This window comes from Argopecten irradians, unplaced genomic scaffold, assembly GCF_041381155.1.
Source record: "Argopecten irradians isolate NY unplaced genomic scaffold, Ai_NY scaffold_0226, whole genome shotgun sequence".
Classification (NCBI taxonomy): domain Eukaryota; kingdom Metazoa; phylum Mollusca; class Bivalvia; order Pectinida; family Pectinidae; genus Argopecten; species Argopecten irradians.
The window spans coordinates 876-20,099 of NW_027187693.1; the positions used below are offsets into that span (position 1 = coordinate 876).

At 35.3% G+C, this 19,224-nt stretch overlaps 2 protein-coding genes across 2 annotated transcripts; one reads left to right on the forward strand and one right to left on the reverse strand.

The window, feature by feature from the left end:
* Window positions 1–2,044: 2,044 nt before the first annotated feature.
* Window positions 2,045–9,074, forward strand: LOC138312151 (uncharacterized). The gene is made up of 6 exons (XM_069253172.1): window positions 2,045–2,436; window positions 2,725–2,832; window positions 6,185–6,561; window positions 6,720–6,844; window positions 8,069–8,243; window positions 8,502–9,074. The coding sequence occupies exons 1-6, from the start codon at window positions 2,333–2,335 to the stop codon at window positions 8,738–8,740; spliced, it is 1,128 nt and encodes a 375-aa protein (XP_069109273.1). The 5' UTR covers window positions 2,045–2,332; the 3' UTR covers window positions 8,741–9,074.
* Window positions 9,075–9,086: 12 nt separating this feature from the next.
* On the reverse strand, window positions 9,087–17,821 carry LOC138312152 (uncharacterized). Its single transcript, XM_069253173.1, has 10 exons — window positions 17,189–17,821; window positions 16,279–16,375; window positions 15,396–15,478; window positions 15,121–15,243; window positions 14,089–14,139; window positions 11,708–11,805; window positions 11,378–11,517; window positions 10,990–11,102; window positions 10,571–10,722; window positions 9,087–9,307 (listed from the first exon to the last, which is right to left on the reverse strand). Exons 3-10 carry the CDS (start codon window positions 15,434–15,436, stop codon window positions 9,102–9,104), a joined length of 924 nt encoding a protein of 307 aa, XP_069109274.1. The 5' UTR covers window positions 15,437–15,478; window positions 16,279–16,375; window positions 17,189–17,821; the 3' UTR covers window positions 9,087–9,101.
* Between the last annotated feature and the right edge of the window lie 1,403 nt (window positions 17,822–19,224).

Here is a 19,224-nt window from a genome sequence, read left to right on the forward strand (position 1 = left end):
CTCGGATCATCTATACATGTGTTTATATATATATGTTTCCTAGGTACAATGGTTTTCTCCTACAGTAATTAATATTAATATAATTATTATATAGATACATGTGTATTTGAGACCTCTCACGCGCATACACATCTGGGTCATCGAAAGTGATATGGGATACTAAAGGGACTGTCAGCGAGTTTGGACTGTGAACGATTTGACAGTTTCAATTAATTTGTTTATCGTTTATCACTGAGCACTGGTGTGTGTGTGTGTGTGGGGGGGGGGGGGGGGGGGGGGGGGGGGGGGAGGAGGGGAGGTACACTTTTGTGGGTTTGAGGTACCTCAATTTTTTGTGTGTGTGCTGCAGGAAAGCAATACATAGGGTGACGTCAACGTTAACACTTTACGTTTAGATCTCTGTGGCTGTTTTTTGGAATTTAACAAAACATACATATATGAACTTGTCTCCAATTTAAATTTTTGTATTTAGGACAGTGTTTGACTAACTACACATCTATCAAACAACTTGGATGTTGTTGTATGTATGAGGTTACATAATTAATTGCGTAATTACACATATGTATTTTTGTAAACAAAACATAAAATATCATTTGTGACTGAGAACATTTCTACGAGACAATTTAGCTGTAAATGAATGCCATTCATTATGGTTAGTCAGGGCATAATAATAAGCACAGCTGAGTTTGAGAAAAACTTATTTCTTAAACCCAGTTGCTATCCAATGTATATGGAAAGTTGATGGATAGTTCATCATTTTCATTTTATTTGATATTTATCAAAATATGATGCCAAATATCCCGTATTTATACTGAGATTAGAAAGATATGGCTCATGCTTATGCATAATTGATATTTAAAACTACAGCTCTGGGTACACACAGCAGACGCCTGGGATGTTTGTTTACTAGCAGATGTCTTGTTACTTTCCAGAGCCTTTAAGTAGCAGGATAACATATAGTTGACCAATATGTCTTTTTCAATGATGTAGACCAGCATTAGAAATAGTAACAAACTTTGATAACTACCGGATTTTTTTAACTTATTTTCTATTTCGTTTGATTAACATTGTTTGTATATAATGTAATGTTACTAGCCACAGTAAACATATGTAAATAATGTAATATCTGTGATGTGTTTTTTGCAGAATAATAGTAAATGTTGACAGTTTTTAAGAATTTTTGGAAAGTTAGGTCAGTTAAAACCTACCTTTCCAATAAAATGTTAGTTCTGGATAAGGTCAATTGTGTTCTTACATCCTTATTTTCTAAAAATCAAAAAAACAAAATCTGTATGATTCTCTGATTCAATAGACATTAAACAGGATATGATAAAGTGCTATATGTTACATTGAAATGCAGTTAAAGGATTGAAGGGTAGTAATTATATTTCAAAGTTTTGTAAAATTTTGTAAATTTGTAACAGGGAAGGGTGAATGACTTGACCATTTTATTTGAAATTTGAGCTAACGCACAAGGCATGCCTGACTATGGGTATTCTGTGATATTTGATTCTTATTGTATTTACACACATCTGTCTTAACAATATTACAAACACGAACTGTTTTCATTTACAAATAGCGAAATTTTTGCAAGAACATCCACATTTACATCATCATTAACTGTTGCAAATCAAGATGAAATATAAATATAGGAGACATGTAACATTTTAATAATGCATTATTTAGCCTTGGACGGAACACTGTTTGAGCAAGGCGGGTTGGGGATGTGGTGGATTGTCAGATTAAGAGACAACAAAAGGAACCCAAGAGCAACTCAAATACGAATACGTTTGGTTAATGAACATTAGATCCGAATTCTTACTCTATTGAGATATACAAGCGGTAAAATATTTGTAAAGAAATTTCACAGTAAACGGTGTTTGCATTAAGTAATGGTTCACTGTTCGCTGAAAACAGTACACTGAAATAGTTTTTTAAATTATTACACAAAGTATTTCCTGATTGTTTATTTTACGTTAACAATAGAAACGGCATCGTAAGTCTTTGCACCAGTTTCAAAATTTAACTGGACAACCTTGTACACAAGTTTTATGTCATACGACTTGAGGAGCAACATCTGTCATCGACCGATGTATTGCCTATCAGTTTAACCAAACATCTATTAATCGATTAGGTTTTGTTATTTCTAATTAAGTACAAGTACGGTATATTGTGTTTGCCCCTGCTTAATTCAAATGCTGTTTTAAGCCGAACACATTTTAATACATATGTATGTAAATCTAAATATGTATAAGTATTTTACAATATATTAATGTACATATTGTAGACACTACTGACCTACTTGGAAAGCCAGAATTTAGGATTGGCCTCAATGACATTGCTACATCGTGGCAGGACACTCCATGCCGATGACAGAATCATGACCTTGGGGTCAGCTTCAGAGTTAATTCTGGTGGTGGAGGGGAAAAACAACATGTAAGCGGACGGTACTTGTTGATTCCAATTGTTTTGAAAAAACAGATTACCTTTTTGTGGGGTTGCATCTGGGGAGGGGTGAGACAATGGGAAAATACGACACTTATCTAAATACGCTATTCTTTATTCTCATAATGAAATTTCACCACGTCGATGTCACACGTTCGTGATGGGGAACATCGGATTGAAGTGTTTAAGGTATATCATAATAGTAATATTCAATGAAAAACGCCATAATATCAATTTTCTTTTGAAAATACTTATTGACAATTATCCATTTGTTAACAGGTCTGAGGATGCACCAGAATTGCCGGATAATGCAGTTCAAGCATTTATGCATAATGCAGATGCTAAACAAATATCAGAAAACATCGTGAAGTTTGTGTTGCAGAAAACGTGAGTATAGTATCGTAGATGTCTAAAACAAGAGGCCCAATTGCCTTCACTGACTAACCTTGGCAACAGTCGTATAGGAAATTAATTAGACATTGTGTCATGGTGGCCATCCTGGATTTAAAAACGGATCATTTCAGGTAAATTTTAGCTTAATCACACAAGTAGAACTTCAAGTTGGAAGTTCAAAATGTGTTTTCAAAATGACGGTTGTGGCAGCTATCTTAGATTTCTGATCGACCCAAAAAATAACAACACTTGGTCGTGACCATGTCATGAACAAGATCATATTAAGTTTCAACTAAATCGCACTAGTAGAGAAGGAGTTCAAAATTTAAAAAGTTTACGCACGGTGCACGACGGACGACGATGGACGAAAAACTATAGGTCACCCTGAACGTTCGGGTAATATGACCTAATCGTCTTGTGCCGTCTATCGTTTACAACTTTATACTTAGTTGAATTTATTTCGTACAAATGCTAATTTAGTAATTCTATATTCACTGTATTTATGCCTGTAAGGGGTATACTGGAATCAGGTTGTCCGTCTGTATGCTTAACGATCCATCAGCAACACATTAACTACTCAACGGATCTTGCTGACATAATCTTCATAGATTGTTTGATACTTTGTAACTAGAGATTTGACTAATATGGTCAAAAATTAAATATTCTCTGATTTTTATGAATATTGTGATACAGAGGTAAATGTACTGAACATTATGGCTTTTATTTTGTTTTAGTTTCTACTTGTATACATGATAAAACATTTGTTTATAAAAGCCGTATCTATTAGAATTAGAAAATGTCATTGTACCTAGAAATTGTCTTTGGACAATTGGGCGGACTATTCACCAACATGGAAATACGGTTAATGTCTTCCTTACTAACAAATTTGGCAGCCCTTTATCTCAGGTTTCTAGACCTTCCAGAACATGACAGAAGTTGTTAAAATATTTAAGTATTTTAGCCCCTGTGACCTTGAAGTAAGATAGCTCTTTATATCAGCTTAAACATTGGTCCAATATTAGGTCCCATTATATAATTAGTTGACATTTTAGGGGAAATTGATGCATTATTTGTTAAGATATTGACATAAGTTTAAAACAGGAAGTGATGTTATAGCAACCATGTTGGATTTTTGACCGACATAAAAATGCCACTGTCACAACTTTTGTTATTTGTTTTGCATGATGTACCTTAATAATTTACTCGTATTAATTGAATCACAAATTGTATGCACTGTGGCGAAATAATTGCATATCATTGCTGGGAAATGGCACCGCTCTCAAGCGATTTATACACAAAATTAAATACAAGATAAAGGGAAAAAAAGAAACTAACATTGATTTACTTTATCGATCTGTGAATAATAATTTAGACATAAAAGTGTATCGTGAATTTAAGAAACCGCGAAATATGGACCCCACAATTTTAAAGCGTTATATGGTCAGTTGTGGTAGTGTGTGTGTTGGCGTATACTATTTCCTCGTAATTAGGTTTGTCAGTCGTTGTACACATTATCTGTAATTTCGATCCTTCACCGAAGCCATTATATATATATAGGTTCTACTCGTGTGTACTATATTATCTAACACATCCCGATAAAAATATTCTTAATGGGATTATGTATTTTTCACTTGACAGAAATACTCCAATACCAACTCATTTTTTGTTAGCAAATCAAAGCTTGCATTTGAATCTCTGAACAAAAATGTATACAGAACTCTGACGTAGTCTGACAAAAATCATCAATTTTATCAAATAAAATTGCTTTTTAGGTCATACTTCGCCCGTCGTTCGCCCGTTGTTATAATGTGACCGGGTTGGGTGTGTTCGCATTCTGGATACAAACAAACCCATGTGGTATAGTATAGCTTGAAGATAAACAAATTGTTGAAAGTTACAAGTCCATGTTTCTGATGACATATTCCTACACAAATGTTGTTATCAAGTTTACATCCCTGTATGTGTACTAAAGATTTGTGAAATAAGTCCACCTGATATATATCTGTAATTACAGGTTTTCGTCGCGCGCGTGTGGAATTTTTCACACATGTGCGAACACACTGTCGCTGTGTATGGTCAACACGAGTTCTCCATACAGAACAGCCCCATATACCTATAAATGGATTTGATTAATGACCTTCTCATCCTGAATAGCAGCACTACCTACACACTACACTGGGAGAAAGGGAGGAGGTTATAAAATACTCACCTAATTGAAGTATACAGGTCCTAGCAGGAAATACAAAATCGCGACGAGAGACTTTAGTGAGACAAAATGAGTTTTGTAACTTTGTGTTGGATTTTTAGTTTTGTCTTGCAAAACTTATTATCGATCTCACAAAGTCGATTTTGTTTTCGAGAAACCATTACAAAAGCAATTTTTCAAGGACAAAATTTCTCATAAAAATTATCTTCAAAATTAACAGAATTTTATTTTGAATTTTATCAAGATAAGTTTTGCATACAAAATGGATTTTATTTTGACAAAATTCATTTTGTCTATATAAATGAATTTTGTCCAATGAAAAATAATTTTGTAATACAAAAACGTTTATGTTATGACAGAATTGACTTCCGTGTACACAAAAATGATTTTGATTTTGGCGCCCTGTACTAAGAAAGGGTTTCTAAGGACAACCTATGGATTGCAGTAATTTATTTGCAGTGGTGCATATTATACCGTTCAGAGAAAAAAAAAAATATTGTGTTAAAGCTGACTGAGAAGTTATGAGAAATTGTCAGCTTAATCAGCAAGATTATTCACATCAAATTGTTTTGAATATTTTCGTTTCCTTTTACGATAGTTGAAAAATATAAATACAAATAAAATTATAAAAAAAACTTGAGGATGAATAATCTATGACAGGACATCGTCATCGTGTTTCGTCTGTCGTCCTTGGTGCGCAAACTTTTCTGAAATGATCCTGATATGATCCCGACCTATTATTTTTCTGGTCGATCCTAAATCCAAGTTGGCCACCGCAGCCGCCATTTTGAAAACACATTTAAATTTTCTTACCCAAGTTCTACCAGTGTGATTTAGCTGAAACCTGCCTGAAATCCAAGGTGGCCACCATGCCACCATATCTAATTCATTTTCTATTCGATCAATAGATTAGCTTAATGATGTTTGGCTTGGATGATATTGTCAGCTGTCTGTCTTAATATGCAAAGCATGCGCATAAACAGTTTAAAAGCTACCACATTGTATACATTGTTTGATATAGGCTGATATTGCTATTGAGGTGTTATTGGTATACGTTTATTTCCTAAGTGTGACTTTGTCAGTAAAGATGGGTTTCGAAAGCAAACTGAGGCATCTTCAGTTTTAAGTCTTATTTTTCAGAGCTAATACTGAAGAGCCCACAGAAATTCTTCGTGAATACTCCAAGGCATTTATCACAGGACGAACTCTGGATATGACGGATGTCACGACACCTTTGGATGAAGGTGAAACTACACATCTTTACATAGGGAGAGGGACTCTGTTTGAAAATGGGACGGAGGAGGTAATGACAGCCTCAAATCTCCGAAATACCGTTGAAGTGACCTTCTATGGAGAGCTGGGAGAGGATCTAGGCGGGCCCCGCCTAGAGTTTTTTCGCCTCTTCATAGAAGAGTTCGTAGAGACCCAAGTCTGTGCGGAAGATGGGAAAATAACTTTGAGGAAATCAACTGATGACATCGTACATCAAAGATATTATGCCAGTGGAATCATCATTGGTAAGAACTAGCATTGTGATAATTGCAATAAAACAATAATATTGCAGCTCAAATGACACCGTTTAATAGTTCGGTGCTTTTATCTAAAACAGTTGTTTGCTGAATGCATTTTGCTTTCACTAAGAAATTGATTAATGCGTTGTACTTAAAAATTCCAGGGCTAAGCGCAATACAAGGCGGACCATGTGCACCTTTTCTTCATACTCTTTTACCACAACTTAAAGATCAGGAAGAACACCACCGACAGTTTAAAGCCGGACTTGAAAGAGTGGGGATATGGCAAGTAGGTATTAAAGAATTGGTTTTTAGAGTTCAGCTTTGCTCATACTGGCAAGGTACTAATTTTGACACAATTGATTTTGAAGATTTCCAAATCGGAAAGAGCTAAATATTATCTGCGCTGAAGTACGTATTTGCAATGCACGCTTTCAATAATTGCTCTTATAAAGATTTTTTTCTAATTGTACTGTTTTAAAAGAAAATTGAATTTTATACATTGTTTGTTGGAACGCGAAAGCCGTGTGGTCAATATGTCCCGACATATTACCACATCTTTGACGCGAGTCCGAATCAGTTGCCAGGTGATGGTCGGTGGTTTTTCTCCGGTTACTCCGGCTTTCATCCACCACCTTAACCTTTCACGTCTTTAAAAGACCATGGCTGTGAAGTATCAATAGGAACTTAAATCAATCAAACAAAAATCATCCATTGTGATTCATATCCTATTAGGGAATGCAGCATTTGAACGACAATCATTATATCCGTGAATGACTTTTTAGGTCACCTGACCAAAGGTCATGGTGACATATTGCGATAGTCTTTTGTCCGTCGGCGTCCGTCGTGCGTCGTCGGTCGTGCGTTTGCACTAATAATTATTATTGAACCTTGTGAACAGGATAACTTGAGTAAATATGCACGGAGTTAAATGAAATTTTGTAAGACGAGTTCGATAATCAGCTTGATTCGACGGTAATTTAAGAGTTATTGCCCTTTGCAATAATACTTATTGAACCTTGTGAAGACGATAACTTGAGTAAATATGCACCAAGATTAATGAAACTTTGTATGTAGATACCTATTAGATCTATGTTCCTATTTCGTGAACAAAAGACATCAGTTGGCTAGTAAATGACATAGCTCTTGATACCAGTTACTTAGATATCACGAGTAGAATATTAACTAGCATAAGGTAAATATTAATAGGAGGGGTTTTATTAGTGTAACGTCATATTAACAGCCGGTGTAATGTAATGTTTATTGGTGGAGGAAAGCCGGAGTACCCGGAAAAAAACTATTGACCAGCGGTCAGTGCCTGGCAACTGCCCCAAATGGTATTCGAATTCGTGACCCAATGGTGGAGGGCTTGTGGTAATATGTCGAGACATCTTGACCAGTCGGACACCGCGGTCCCGATATATAGGAGCCAAAAACTTGGTATAATATGGCTTAGATATTTATCAACAGATACAGGATGGGATGTGACATATTTGTTTTTATATTTTTTCAGCTTCTTCAACAAAAGCCAACGGTGGCCCATTTATTTAAGCCACGTAACAGGCAATTGACGGTAACACGACTCCTTCAATTGCTTACCCCAGTCTTCGCAGAACCTGGGTCTAACCGCCGGATGGCAGAGGACAGGGCGTACAGCTGTTTTGTACGATATGTCAGAAATGTTGCTGGTAAGTTGCTTTTGAAATAAAACAAATGATAAGATTAACTCAATAATGTAACTTGTATACTTATATAAATGCCATTGACTGTTGATAAACGACCAATCTTTATCAAAATACAAATGAGAATAATATGGTCAAAAATGTTTATTACATAAGATATCGATTAAAACGATTTTCGCTCTTAAACAGAATCATGTTTAGGATGCATTGACTTTCAATTCTATATACATTGTCTCATTAAAGTTTCAAATTACTAATTTTCAGCCGGAAGACGAAATATTTCATTAGGTGACATTCTTGCCTTCGTCACATGTTTGAAAGAGGAACCAGTCATGGGGTTCATGAAGTTACCCACAGTTCGATTTACAGAGCTGTCGGGTAACCTGCCAACATCATCGACTTGTTCACGGGAGATGTGTTTACCGATAGATATACAGAATGAGGAGGAGATGTTCTACAAATATGATTTAGCTTTTGCTAATGCCTATTTTGGATGTGTTTGAGCTAGTTCATGACCAAAGATGACCTTGAAAACCCTTGGTTTTATACCAAACGATATTGACTGAAAAAAATGTTATGTTACTATTCAAAACTCGATACGAGAAGATGATTAAACTTTTTGTATTGGCTACTTTATCAGGATATGTAATTAAAATGAAGGTAAACATACAGATGTTGGATAACAACGCAAACAACCAAACGTTTTTTTAATGTTTTCTTTTCCTTCGATGTATTATTCCCAAAAACATTATTAGAATTGAATATCAAAATATTTATCTGTCCATCTTCTTTGTTCCGCAATCTCCATGTGTAAAATCATGCGATTTGATTTAAATAAATGAATATGCAATGCTAAATCGTTATTCAAATCACTCCTATGCGATTCCTTAACGAGTTGTAATTATTAACTGCCTCATTCCAAGTAAACGCATCATGTTCGTTGTTTTCTTCAAAGGAGTTTATTGCAAAATTATCAAATTCCAACGACCCGCTTCTCGAAGGAAACCGACATTCAGATATTGCCCATTCAACGTCATCTTCGTTTACTGGCTGGATACATTGTTTTCCACCTGCGGTATAGAAAAGACATTATTCTTGAACATTTTTTCCATGAGATGTACCTAGTTTAAGTATGTATTCCTCAAAAATCGTTGCGCTCTCAGGTGTACTATGTACAATGACTATGTCATAAATCAAACACAATAAGATAGAAATAGTTTTAGATCACCTGGCACGAAGGGGAAGGGGAACAGAGTTTGCATAAATTTTGGCTCTGAACCCCGCGGGGGAAAGAAGGGCGGGCCGAATAGGGGAAATAAAATAAATTCTTTAAATAGCTCCTAGTCATAGAGTTATGCATGTATTGTAACAAAATTTGATTCGAAACATCCCCCAGGGGCAGGGCCCAATAGGGGAAATAGATGTTAATCTTTTAAATTGCTACTAGGTACATATTTCTGCATGGATTGTAACCAAATTTGGCCTGAAACACCCTTGGCGGAAGCGGAAAAGAGTTTGTAGAAATTTTGGCTCTGATTCCCCGGCTGCAAGAGGGGCGGGCCCAATAGGATAAATAAGGTAAATCCTTTAAATCGCTACTAGTCATAGAGTTATGCATGGATTGTAACCAAATTTGACTTGAAACATCCCCTTGGGAAGGGAAGAGAATTTGTGTAAATATTGTCTCTGAACCCCTGGAGCAGAAAGAGTGGGGTTTTATAGAAAAAATTGAGGTAAATCTTTAAATTTCCTCAGAAAAGAAACAATGATACTGTATTTAGAACATTACTTGGCATAACAAACCAGGTGAGCGATACAGGCCCTCTGGGCCTCTTGTTTGAAGTTTATCCAAATACGGAACCCTACCTATTGTGGCAGACTGACAATATTATGTGCACATAACAACGCCTCGTACTAACGAACGCAAGCGTCGTAACATAAAAAAACTACAAGTAGCATGCGATCTGATTGACAGCTGACGATCCGTCAATATCCGCTGCATATAAAAGATGTAATTTAAAGGAATTTGCAATTTACTGAATAATATTTAGATTCTCTTGTCACTATCATCATGAAACATACACTGTTTAACTTCCAAATAGTTTTTCAGTTGTATGGATTCGGTTATCGGCAATATATTGTTTACTTAGACATGGCACAACAATTTTAAAGCAGAAGCAAAATGGTGTTTCTGATACATAGACTTGCTTCAGACAAGATTTGAACCATGTTCAGTTTTATTCCTTTTGACAGACCAATGCATACTTGCGGCAAACATTGAATCATTGACATATATATGGCCCCCGTCGTTACAATTTTCATATCTTACTAACCTGTGTCTTCAAAAAGTGTATAAAGAACATCTGGGCGACCATTTGGACAGGAAGCTTGTCGACTGTAAGACACATGATGGCTGTTCCATTCATCTCGAATATTATCCAACTCACTCTGTATTAAAGGCATAAGACAGTATCGAAGAGAGTACCTGTTAACAGAAACGAAGTGGTGATGGTTATTCGTGTTGTTATTAACGCATCTCTTAGTATCCGCTGCTTTGTGCTTTGTAAACTATGATATTTCCTTTTAATTATGTAGGCAATATATTATCTTACTTTTACCTCTCATTATTTTTAGTAATATGAAATCAGCACTACATATTCCCTTTTTCCACAATACTTCACATTTGAAAAAGGAATTCGTCTTACACATCAACTATTACCTACACTAAAGCCATGAAGTTCTTTAAACGTACATTTCGTTTACATTTCCTCGATGAAAGTTACCCATTGACTCGAGGTCCTTTAACATAGCGATCCAGGAATGGGTTTGGCGTCGCCTCAACAAACTCCACCAGGCTTCTATTCTCTAAATTAAAGTAATGATTAGTATCTATGGTTAATTTTGTTACACGATATTCAGTAGTCGTCCTATCATATATATTATAATGTTATAAAGAGGTACAAAGCATCACCCTACATGAATACATACATGCATAAACCAAACACAAAGATTAAACATATACCCACGTTTGTATTATTGATTTTTGTTTCTGTGTGCTGATACAGGAAAAACCTTGTGGTCGTAAATAACCAGTGATTCTTTGATTATGTAATTGATATTTATCAGTAATAGAAACTTACCTGATTGAAAACGGACCGAGAAACACGGAAAGAATCAATACCAGAGAAGCAATCATCCGCGTCATGTCTAAAAACGCATTGTATTCCTCCCATGATAACATTTTCTGTGCCAGGATCAGTCTGCAATACCATTGGACATCCTATGCAAAGACAAGTAGCTTATATCACATATTTACAAAACATATTACAAAATATGATTAAAATCAAGAAATAAAAGTATGTGATAACAAATAAATAAGACAGATCAATTGAATTACACATTTTATACCAAAGTGTTGTATTCAACGTTCAAAGGTTTTACCATGACATAATGATACAGTATAGTAATACCTTTAAATCTGTTCACACACAAAACGAAATTTGTTGCGACAATCCTTGGATCATTATTAGACGGTCCAACTGTAAGCCACATAACTTTCCTTGAGTAACTGCAAAACGACAATGCCTTTTGTTAACTATCATAAATATTTAATATACTGCAAATCAATATTTTTTGCGTTATTTCGAGATCAAGCTCAAACGTTAAAATATTTCGCAAGTAAACGTGTGTATATACATGTTAATGTGTGGGTTTAAGATGGAAACACTGATCGCGAATTTATGTATAAATAATCTGACGGTGCTTATTGACTTTCTTTATGATATATATCAGGCAACTATAGCGACAACTCAATTCATCTTTGCGATGATTATATGTTCAAAATAATTGGCGTTGAAATTTTGAAATCGAAGGGGTAAAATTGTGTATACGCGAAAATAAAGTGATTCACAGTATGTATCAGTAAAAAAGTCATTGGTAACTCATTCAGATTTCAATTTTGCACAACAAAGTTGCATCCTGAAAAATGAATGCCATTTCAAATACCTCCCAACTCCCTCAACCTATTCTGTAGATTGCGCAGAGTTACCAGAGGGATCTTTGCGCCCACTGAGGAATTATCTATGTGTGACAAATGAAAGCATGATCTTTTCTCTGCTTTTCAAACTTTGGCTATCAAGATGGTGGCGTGTTGGCCATCTTGTTCACCGATCGATCCCAATATGCATGAAACAAATATAGAACCTATGTGGAGCATATACGTAGGGAATTTGAGAATGAGGCCTCCGAGAAATAGCGGTAAAAACTTCAGCTATCAAAATCCAAGATGGCGGCTGGTCAGCCTAATTGTCGACCGATCGGTCCCAAAATGCAATATGCACAACAGCGACCCTAGGGGAATCTGCATATGAAATATGAGACAGATTCCTCTGGCACTTTCTGAGAAATACTGGTAAAAAAGATGGTGGCCGGTGGATCATCTTGTTGAGCGATCGGTCTCAAAATGTTATATATATGTACAACTAGGGCCCTAGGGGAATCCACATTAAAAATTATGACAGATCACTTCAGTAAGTTCTGAGCAGTAGCAGTAACAAACTTCAACTATAATAAGTCCAAGATGGCTACCTGACGGCCATCCCGTTGACCAATCGATCCCAAGATGCAATATGTGCAACTAGGGAAATTTCAGAAACATTCTTTCGACACTTTCTGATAAATAGCGATAACAAGAATTGTTAACGGACGAACGGACGGATGATAGACGGATTGTTAAAAATGACTAAAATTCACTTTTTGGGAATAAAGATTACGGTTGTTTTAAATTTTCTGAATATAATGAGCTATAGTAAAAGTTGGTCCTCTGATGCAATTAACCAACTTTTTCACAACAAATATTATTTGTGTATCAGATGAGAATTATATGTATTCAGAAACTCAATATCTTGATATCTATATTTACGATCACATTTAGGTCTAATGGTCCGATATGCGCCATATCTCTTTATTAATTAAGGAATATATTTTCATTTTGTTGAGGTTATGATTGTATAATCATAAAGAAGCCGGGTGACTTAAAATTTACACGGGCTCCATTATCATTATACCCTCATAATCACAACAAAATAAAAATATATTCCTTATATTTACAATTTTTCACGCAAATGAATATTAATTATTCTCGCGACAGTTGCATATTTTTTTAAATACCCCTTTTTTCTCTCCTGTCAACGTCAACTAATTTGATCGAACAGCTGATTGTAATCCAGTCATTTATATGTTCCCACCTAAAATGGGGTCATGACCCCACGTTTCCCGTCATTGCTACGCCAGCGGCTATTCCCGTAGCAACAGAATCACTGCACGCGTGGTACTATTATTATACACTGATAATGATAATACTAGAAAACATGGTCATGGTCCATGTCTGTGCAAACTATAAATATTTCTATGTAACTGCAATATTTTACTGACAGTTCTCACCGACTCATTTCCAATGGCCTAGTAATACTACAACATGTGTTTTCTTTGTATAAACTAACAGTATATTTGACCCATCACTTTGGCAAATTTGAAACCTCATGGTCTTAAGGTACCTTCAATCAATCTGGAGAGGGCTTGATTTTTGTGGTTTTACTTAATTTTGACCTCTTAGATTCTCTGGAGAGAGGGCATATAATTCACAATTTTGTTTGACCTCCATGGGCCATGGAAGGTGTATCCGGAATGACTACGGACAAAGGGCGATGCGATTAGAATACGTCACAAGAGACAACATCGCAGGTGACCTTTAGATCCGACTCTTAATGAAATGTTAGCTATGTTACAAAAAGGCATTACAATTAATTATTGGCTATCGGAGTACTATATGTAATTATCAAAATATGCTTACCCGTCAATGCATCCGTGAATTGCAAATCCAAAAGGCTTCATTTTGTCATACCTAAAACCGAAATTAGAAGCATCATAAAGTAATAGCGATGTAACGTATACCTTTATGATAATATTGCCATATTTTTCTTGATACTTCATACATTTAGTTTGATAACGTGAGGTACCGATGTCCAATTAGATTCATACCCATATCATCCACTAAGGAGTTGATGAAATTATTCTTAGACAATAAAATGCACATATAAAATAAATACACTACTGTAGTGATTCGAGTAGTTTCAGACAAAAGATGATTTACTCCACTGGCAAGGACCAGAGTTTGGTATACAAAACGTTCAACCATAATGTGTAATGGCGGACAGCGAGCAATTCTGAATATTTCACACACATTATCACAATGGTCTGTTTGGCATATAACAGTAAAATCAACTAATCTATTTTTCATATATGTTCTTAATGTTCTCCTAGACCGAATAGTTCCTTTAAAGATGCTCCACCGCTGACAAATGATATTTTTTCTCTATCAAAAACAGGAGCATACGATTTAGTATTTTTCTTCAGTTACAAAAGTTACTTACTTTACACCATTACTACCATTGAAAAGTTTGAGCTTCTTATTTTACTTTAAGTTAAAAATATGAAAAATAACTAATTGCATCCCGAAAAAAATCCGTGGCACTATACATTTTATGGAATGAAGTAATGATTGCGCATGCACCAAAGGCGAAATAAATTACTTTAAGTTATTTTTTGTGTTAATTAGGCATATATATACACGATTAAACACCAATTAATGTTCAAATGATGAATATCATTTATGCTCTGTCGGCGGTGGAGCATCTTTAACATCATAATATTATAAGTCGATATAGCTAGAGTCATTGCCAGAGTACTTAAGTCCGACATGGCGTAACAAAACCATCACAACTGACACAAACATACCACAAAATGCCAATTTCCTCATACACTCAAAAGTAATGAACAAATTATTGTAATTACATTATAAGGAATAAGATTATTCAATATTTACCCATCGACATGCCAGGTGTGATTTGGCCCAATGGATGTGTACACTCGTCTTTCAATCCTGCGTCTCCTTCGGAGTTCGATTCCATCCGGATCGACTTCTCTCATCGCCTTCATAACCATGTCCCTGCAATAAATAAATAAATAAATAAGAATACAAAACAATCAAACTTTAGAACACAAGAACATGAGCTCTTTATTTAAGGAAAAGTCATTTTTCTCATACCTTAAAAATCTACAAAAATGGAGCTGAAATCGAATTTTGAGTATATACATCACCTTCTCACATGCAATCCTTTCCGTCGAAGTATATTTGTCATGCTCCTGTACCCAACAGTCTCTGGTAAGTCATTTAAAATAGTCTGTAATATTGAAGATTAGTGATATATAACACGGAACCAAATGATAGAAGTGGCTGAAGAAAACAAAATAATTAATCATGAATATTATTATACCTCATGTTTATAACAGTGTCTGTGATTATTTGAAACAATATACTATAATACAATGTTTATCAAAATAATGAATATTGGTTGGAAAACCATGTCATGCCAACAGAACCTGCAAACAGGTTTCCATTCATATCAAATAAAAAAGAGACCACTAAAGATTGAGAGAGGGATCTTCAAACTTCAACTATCATGATGCAAAATGACGGCCTGTTGGCCATCTTGTCGACTGATCGGTCCTAAAATGCGATATGTACAACTATGGCCCAAAGGGAACCTACACATGAAATTTGAGACAGATCTCTTTGACTATGTACTTGATGACCTATAGTTCCCAAAATGCAGCTACATGTACAACTAGAGCCCTACTCAGTACTTCACGAGAAATCTGTTAACGGTTGGTTAAAAACAAAAATCAATCGTATTACAGAGTAGAATGGCATCTAAATGAGAGTTTATCTCAGTTTCCAAACTTGTGCCTATATCTGAGAAGATATGCTGCTTTGGCATAAAAGAAAGTTTTGTGATTATCTATTAATAGTGAAAGAAGAACATCCCTTAATTATACAGCCTTCAGTTAATATAACTAAATAGATATAAATAAATAAATCTTCATATCACACTGCAACTAGGGCCATAAATACATAATATTATTAAATCGGGCTAATCGAAATGTGCAATATAAAAATACACTGGATAATCTGGTCACTAACCTCTATGGTGTGTTTAATTTCATCCTCGCTATGTAAAGTTATTCCTCTCCTAGGCAATATTCCCAGGCGTTTTAGTCGCTTCCCTATAGCATTTGGGCTATATGAAATAACAAAAACACAAAGAAAATTTCATTGCTACATCTATAATGTGAACAACCCCAGCCGATGCGCAGAGAAGGAGCGAGAGAGAGAGAGAGAGCTTTAGCTTGACATAAAATATATCACAAGACGATAGTTAACAGATATAATCATATTCTTAAAGTTTTTTATGATATGTATTTTCGTCAGGGTAATCAAATCCCCTCCGATATCAACAAAACAGCAACAAATAAAATGTACCAATAGATGATCCAACACAAATATCTATCGCGAGCTGGGTGATGGCCGACGCAATAGGGACCTATTTTGCTCGGGGGGTGGGGGTTGGGGGGTTGGGGGGGCTGTTTGGCTTCATTCCAAATAAATGTTGAGTAGCAGGCATTTTTGAAATCGTGTTGGGTCAGTTGAATCGCCAAAATAATTTGTAATAATCCTAAATCTGTGCTATGAATCACATGATCAGACACGTGACTTCCGGTATTTTATTGGCATACTGCTGAACAGTGTACAGGGACAGTCAAACGCTGACGGGGGGTTTTAAAGTTTCATTAATAATGGACTAAAGAAAATACCATCGTTTTGGGGTATATTGCTGTATTGTCTTCGTGAAATTACTTGTTTATAACACACACTCCCCTTTAAGCAAGGCAAATTTTCCTTGACCAATTCTACTTTGGCAGACGACACTCTTTATGAAATCACGCGATAGTTCACGAGATATAAGCAAAATCGTAAACATGACGAAAACATGTCCCCGACGAATTTATATATTTATGGAAGACAATCAATATAAAATTCCAATAAGATTTACCTTAACGTTTCCCCGTAGTGTTTGTATATCAGTCCTGAAATGTCTTTGTAAGGATAATTCTTTGTCGCCAGGGTAACCAATCCATCATTCACTGTTACATCAATAGACTTTAATGAGTGATAATTCTTGCTTTAATTCAAATATTAAGTTAACTATCAGGAATTATTCGAATTTTGTCATTTTCATTTTCAAACAATATAACCTATACTTTCATTTTCAGCTCAAAACAACAATAAATACTTACAAGTTATACACCCCTCAAGAACCTCCATTGTATGTTCACCTTCACACGTAAGCTTAGAGTCAGCTAAATCACGATAAAACACCGTTACATTTAGTCGATTTTACGCTCAGTCGGAATTTATTATGATAACCCAATTTGAAAGGTCACGTAAAACTTTAGACTGGAATGTTAATTGGTTTTACAAGTGTACTGTACCCTACTCTGCGGCTGTGTCTAGTCACTCGTATCACATACGAGTAACATGTCATGTGTTTTTACCTATGTCAGGTTACTCGTATCACATGTGAGTAACCTGTCATGTGTTTTTACCTATGTCAGGTTACTCGTATCACATGTGAGTAACCTGTCATGTGTTTTTACCTATGTCAGGTTACTCGTATCACATGTGAGTAACCTGTCATGTGTTTTTACCTATGTCAGGTTACTCGTATCACATGTGAGTAACCTGTCATGTGTTTTTACCTATGTCAGGTTACTCGCATCACATGTGAGTAACCTGTCATGTGTTTTTACCTATGTCAGGTTACTCGCATCACATGTATGTAACCTGTCATACATTAATGGGAGTAACGTGACGGCTGATATCGGCCATCGTAGTCATGCGATAACTGGCCAGGTCTGTACATAATAGTCTGGGTTATAGGTATAAGTTTCTCGTTGTTGTGTAATGGTATGTGGTGCCTGAACATCTTATATGTAATGCTAATTGTGAAACTGGTCAGTATTAATTGGTTCAGCGTGTTACTTATGTTATACAGTAGCTATCCATGTATTAGATGTTTCAGGTGTTGGGTATCATGGCCAAATACTGATCCCCATGCTCTCGTTGTTATGTAATTGTATGCGAACACATTAACCAATTTAGATAAAGCTGACCAGTGATTGTAGATATACGGGGAGACAGTTAGACTGGAGCACACACCTTGTGTGTGGTCCTATTTTGGACCACATAACCATGACTGTATCTATATTGTTAACTATTGTTATAGTGAAATGTATATGAAGTACAACGGAAATAAAATGTCGACAGAAATTGGAGTCCAGTCATCATTCCATCTCAACAACCACATGTACCTGATGGACTATACAATTAACTAAACAATACAACTTTACAAAACAGCTTCAAATATTCATTTTATTATAGGTTTTATGTATTTGACGTTGACTTTAGTTTCGATATATTGGCTGAAAACAAATTCTTGTAATTAATATGCAGTTGAATTGTAAAAAAAGACTAATATCAAAATAGTATATTTATGTAATTTATAGGGAACAACCAACTACGTGAAAAAATGACCTTCGAAATGGCCCTTGAGTATACAAGTTGAGCCAAGGATAGAATTTTAACCTGGCCGCTGACTGGCTGGCTAATTATGAATTTCTAAAGTAAAACTGTTTTCTGACAGGTAATTATTCCTAGATAACCATCATATGGATTTGGACATTCAAATTGAGATTTAGGTTCAAAATATCAATTTTGGTATTGAATAGGTAAAAGCATTAGAATTTCAGGATTTTTTAGTGCAAAATGCGCCTGATATCAACATGGATACCCTGGTTGGAGTTTGAACTGAAGGACCCAAACTTTTTTTTTTTATCTAGTGTTATATGAGAACATAGACTTTAATTATAAAACACAATAGCTAACTAATATTCATTTGTTTTAATAATACATTACAAAACTTTAACAAACTTAAACACTGTGGTCTATGTAAAACTATTTAGTTGGTTGTTCTCTATATGAACAAGGTGCAAACCATATCATGATGTAAGAACACACTTTTGAATTAGA

Coding starts and splice junctions, on each gene's coding strand:
- LOC138312152 (XM_069253173.1), bottom strand. CDS start 15,436: ATGACAAATATACTTCGACGGAAAGGATTGCATGTGAGAAG. Junction 11,518..11,707: donor GTGTGTGAACAGATTTAAAG/GTATTACTATAC, acceptor GTCTTTGCATAG/GATGTCCAATGGTATTGCAG. Junction 9,308..10,570: donor TACACTTTTTGAAGACACAG/GTTAGTAAGATA, acceptor TCTATACCGCAG/GTGGAAAACAATGTATCCAG.
- LOC138312151 (XM_069253172.1), top strand. CDS start 2,333: ATGACATTGCTACATCGTGGCAGGACACTCCATGCCGATGACAGAATC. Junction 2,437..2,724: donor GTGGAGGGGAAAAACAACAT/GTAAGCGGACGG, acceptor ATTTGTTAACAG/GTCTGAGGATGCACCAGAAT. Junction 6,845..8,068: donor AAAGAGTGGGGATATGGCAA/GTAGGTATTAAA, acceptor ATATTTTTTCAG/CTTCTTCAACAAAAGCCAAC.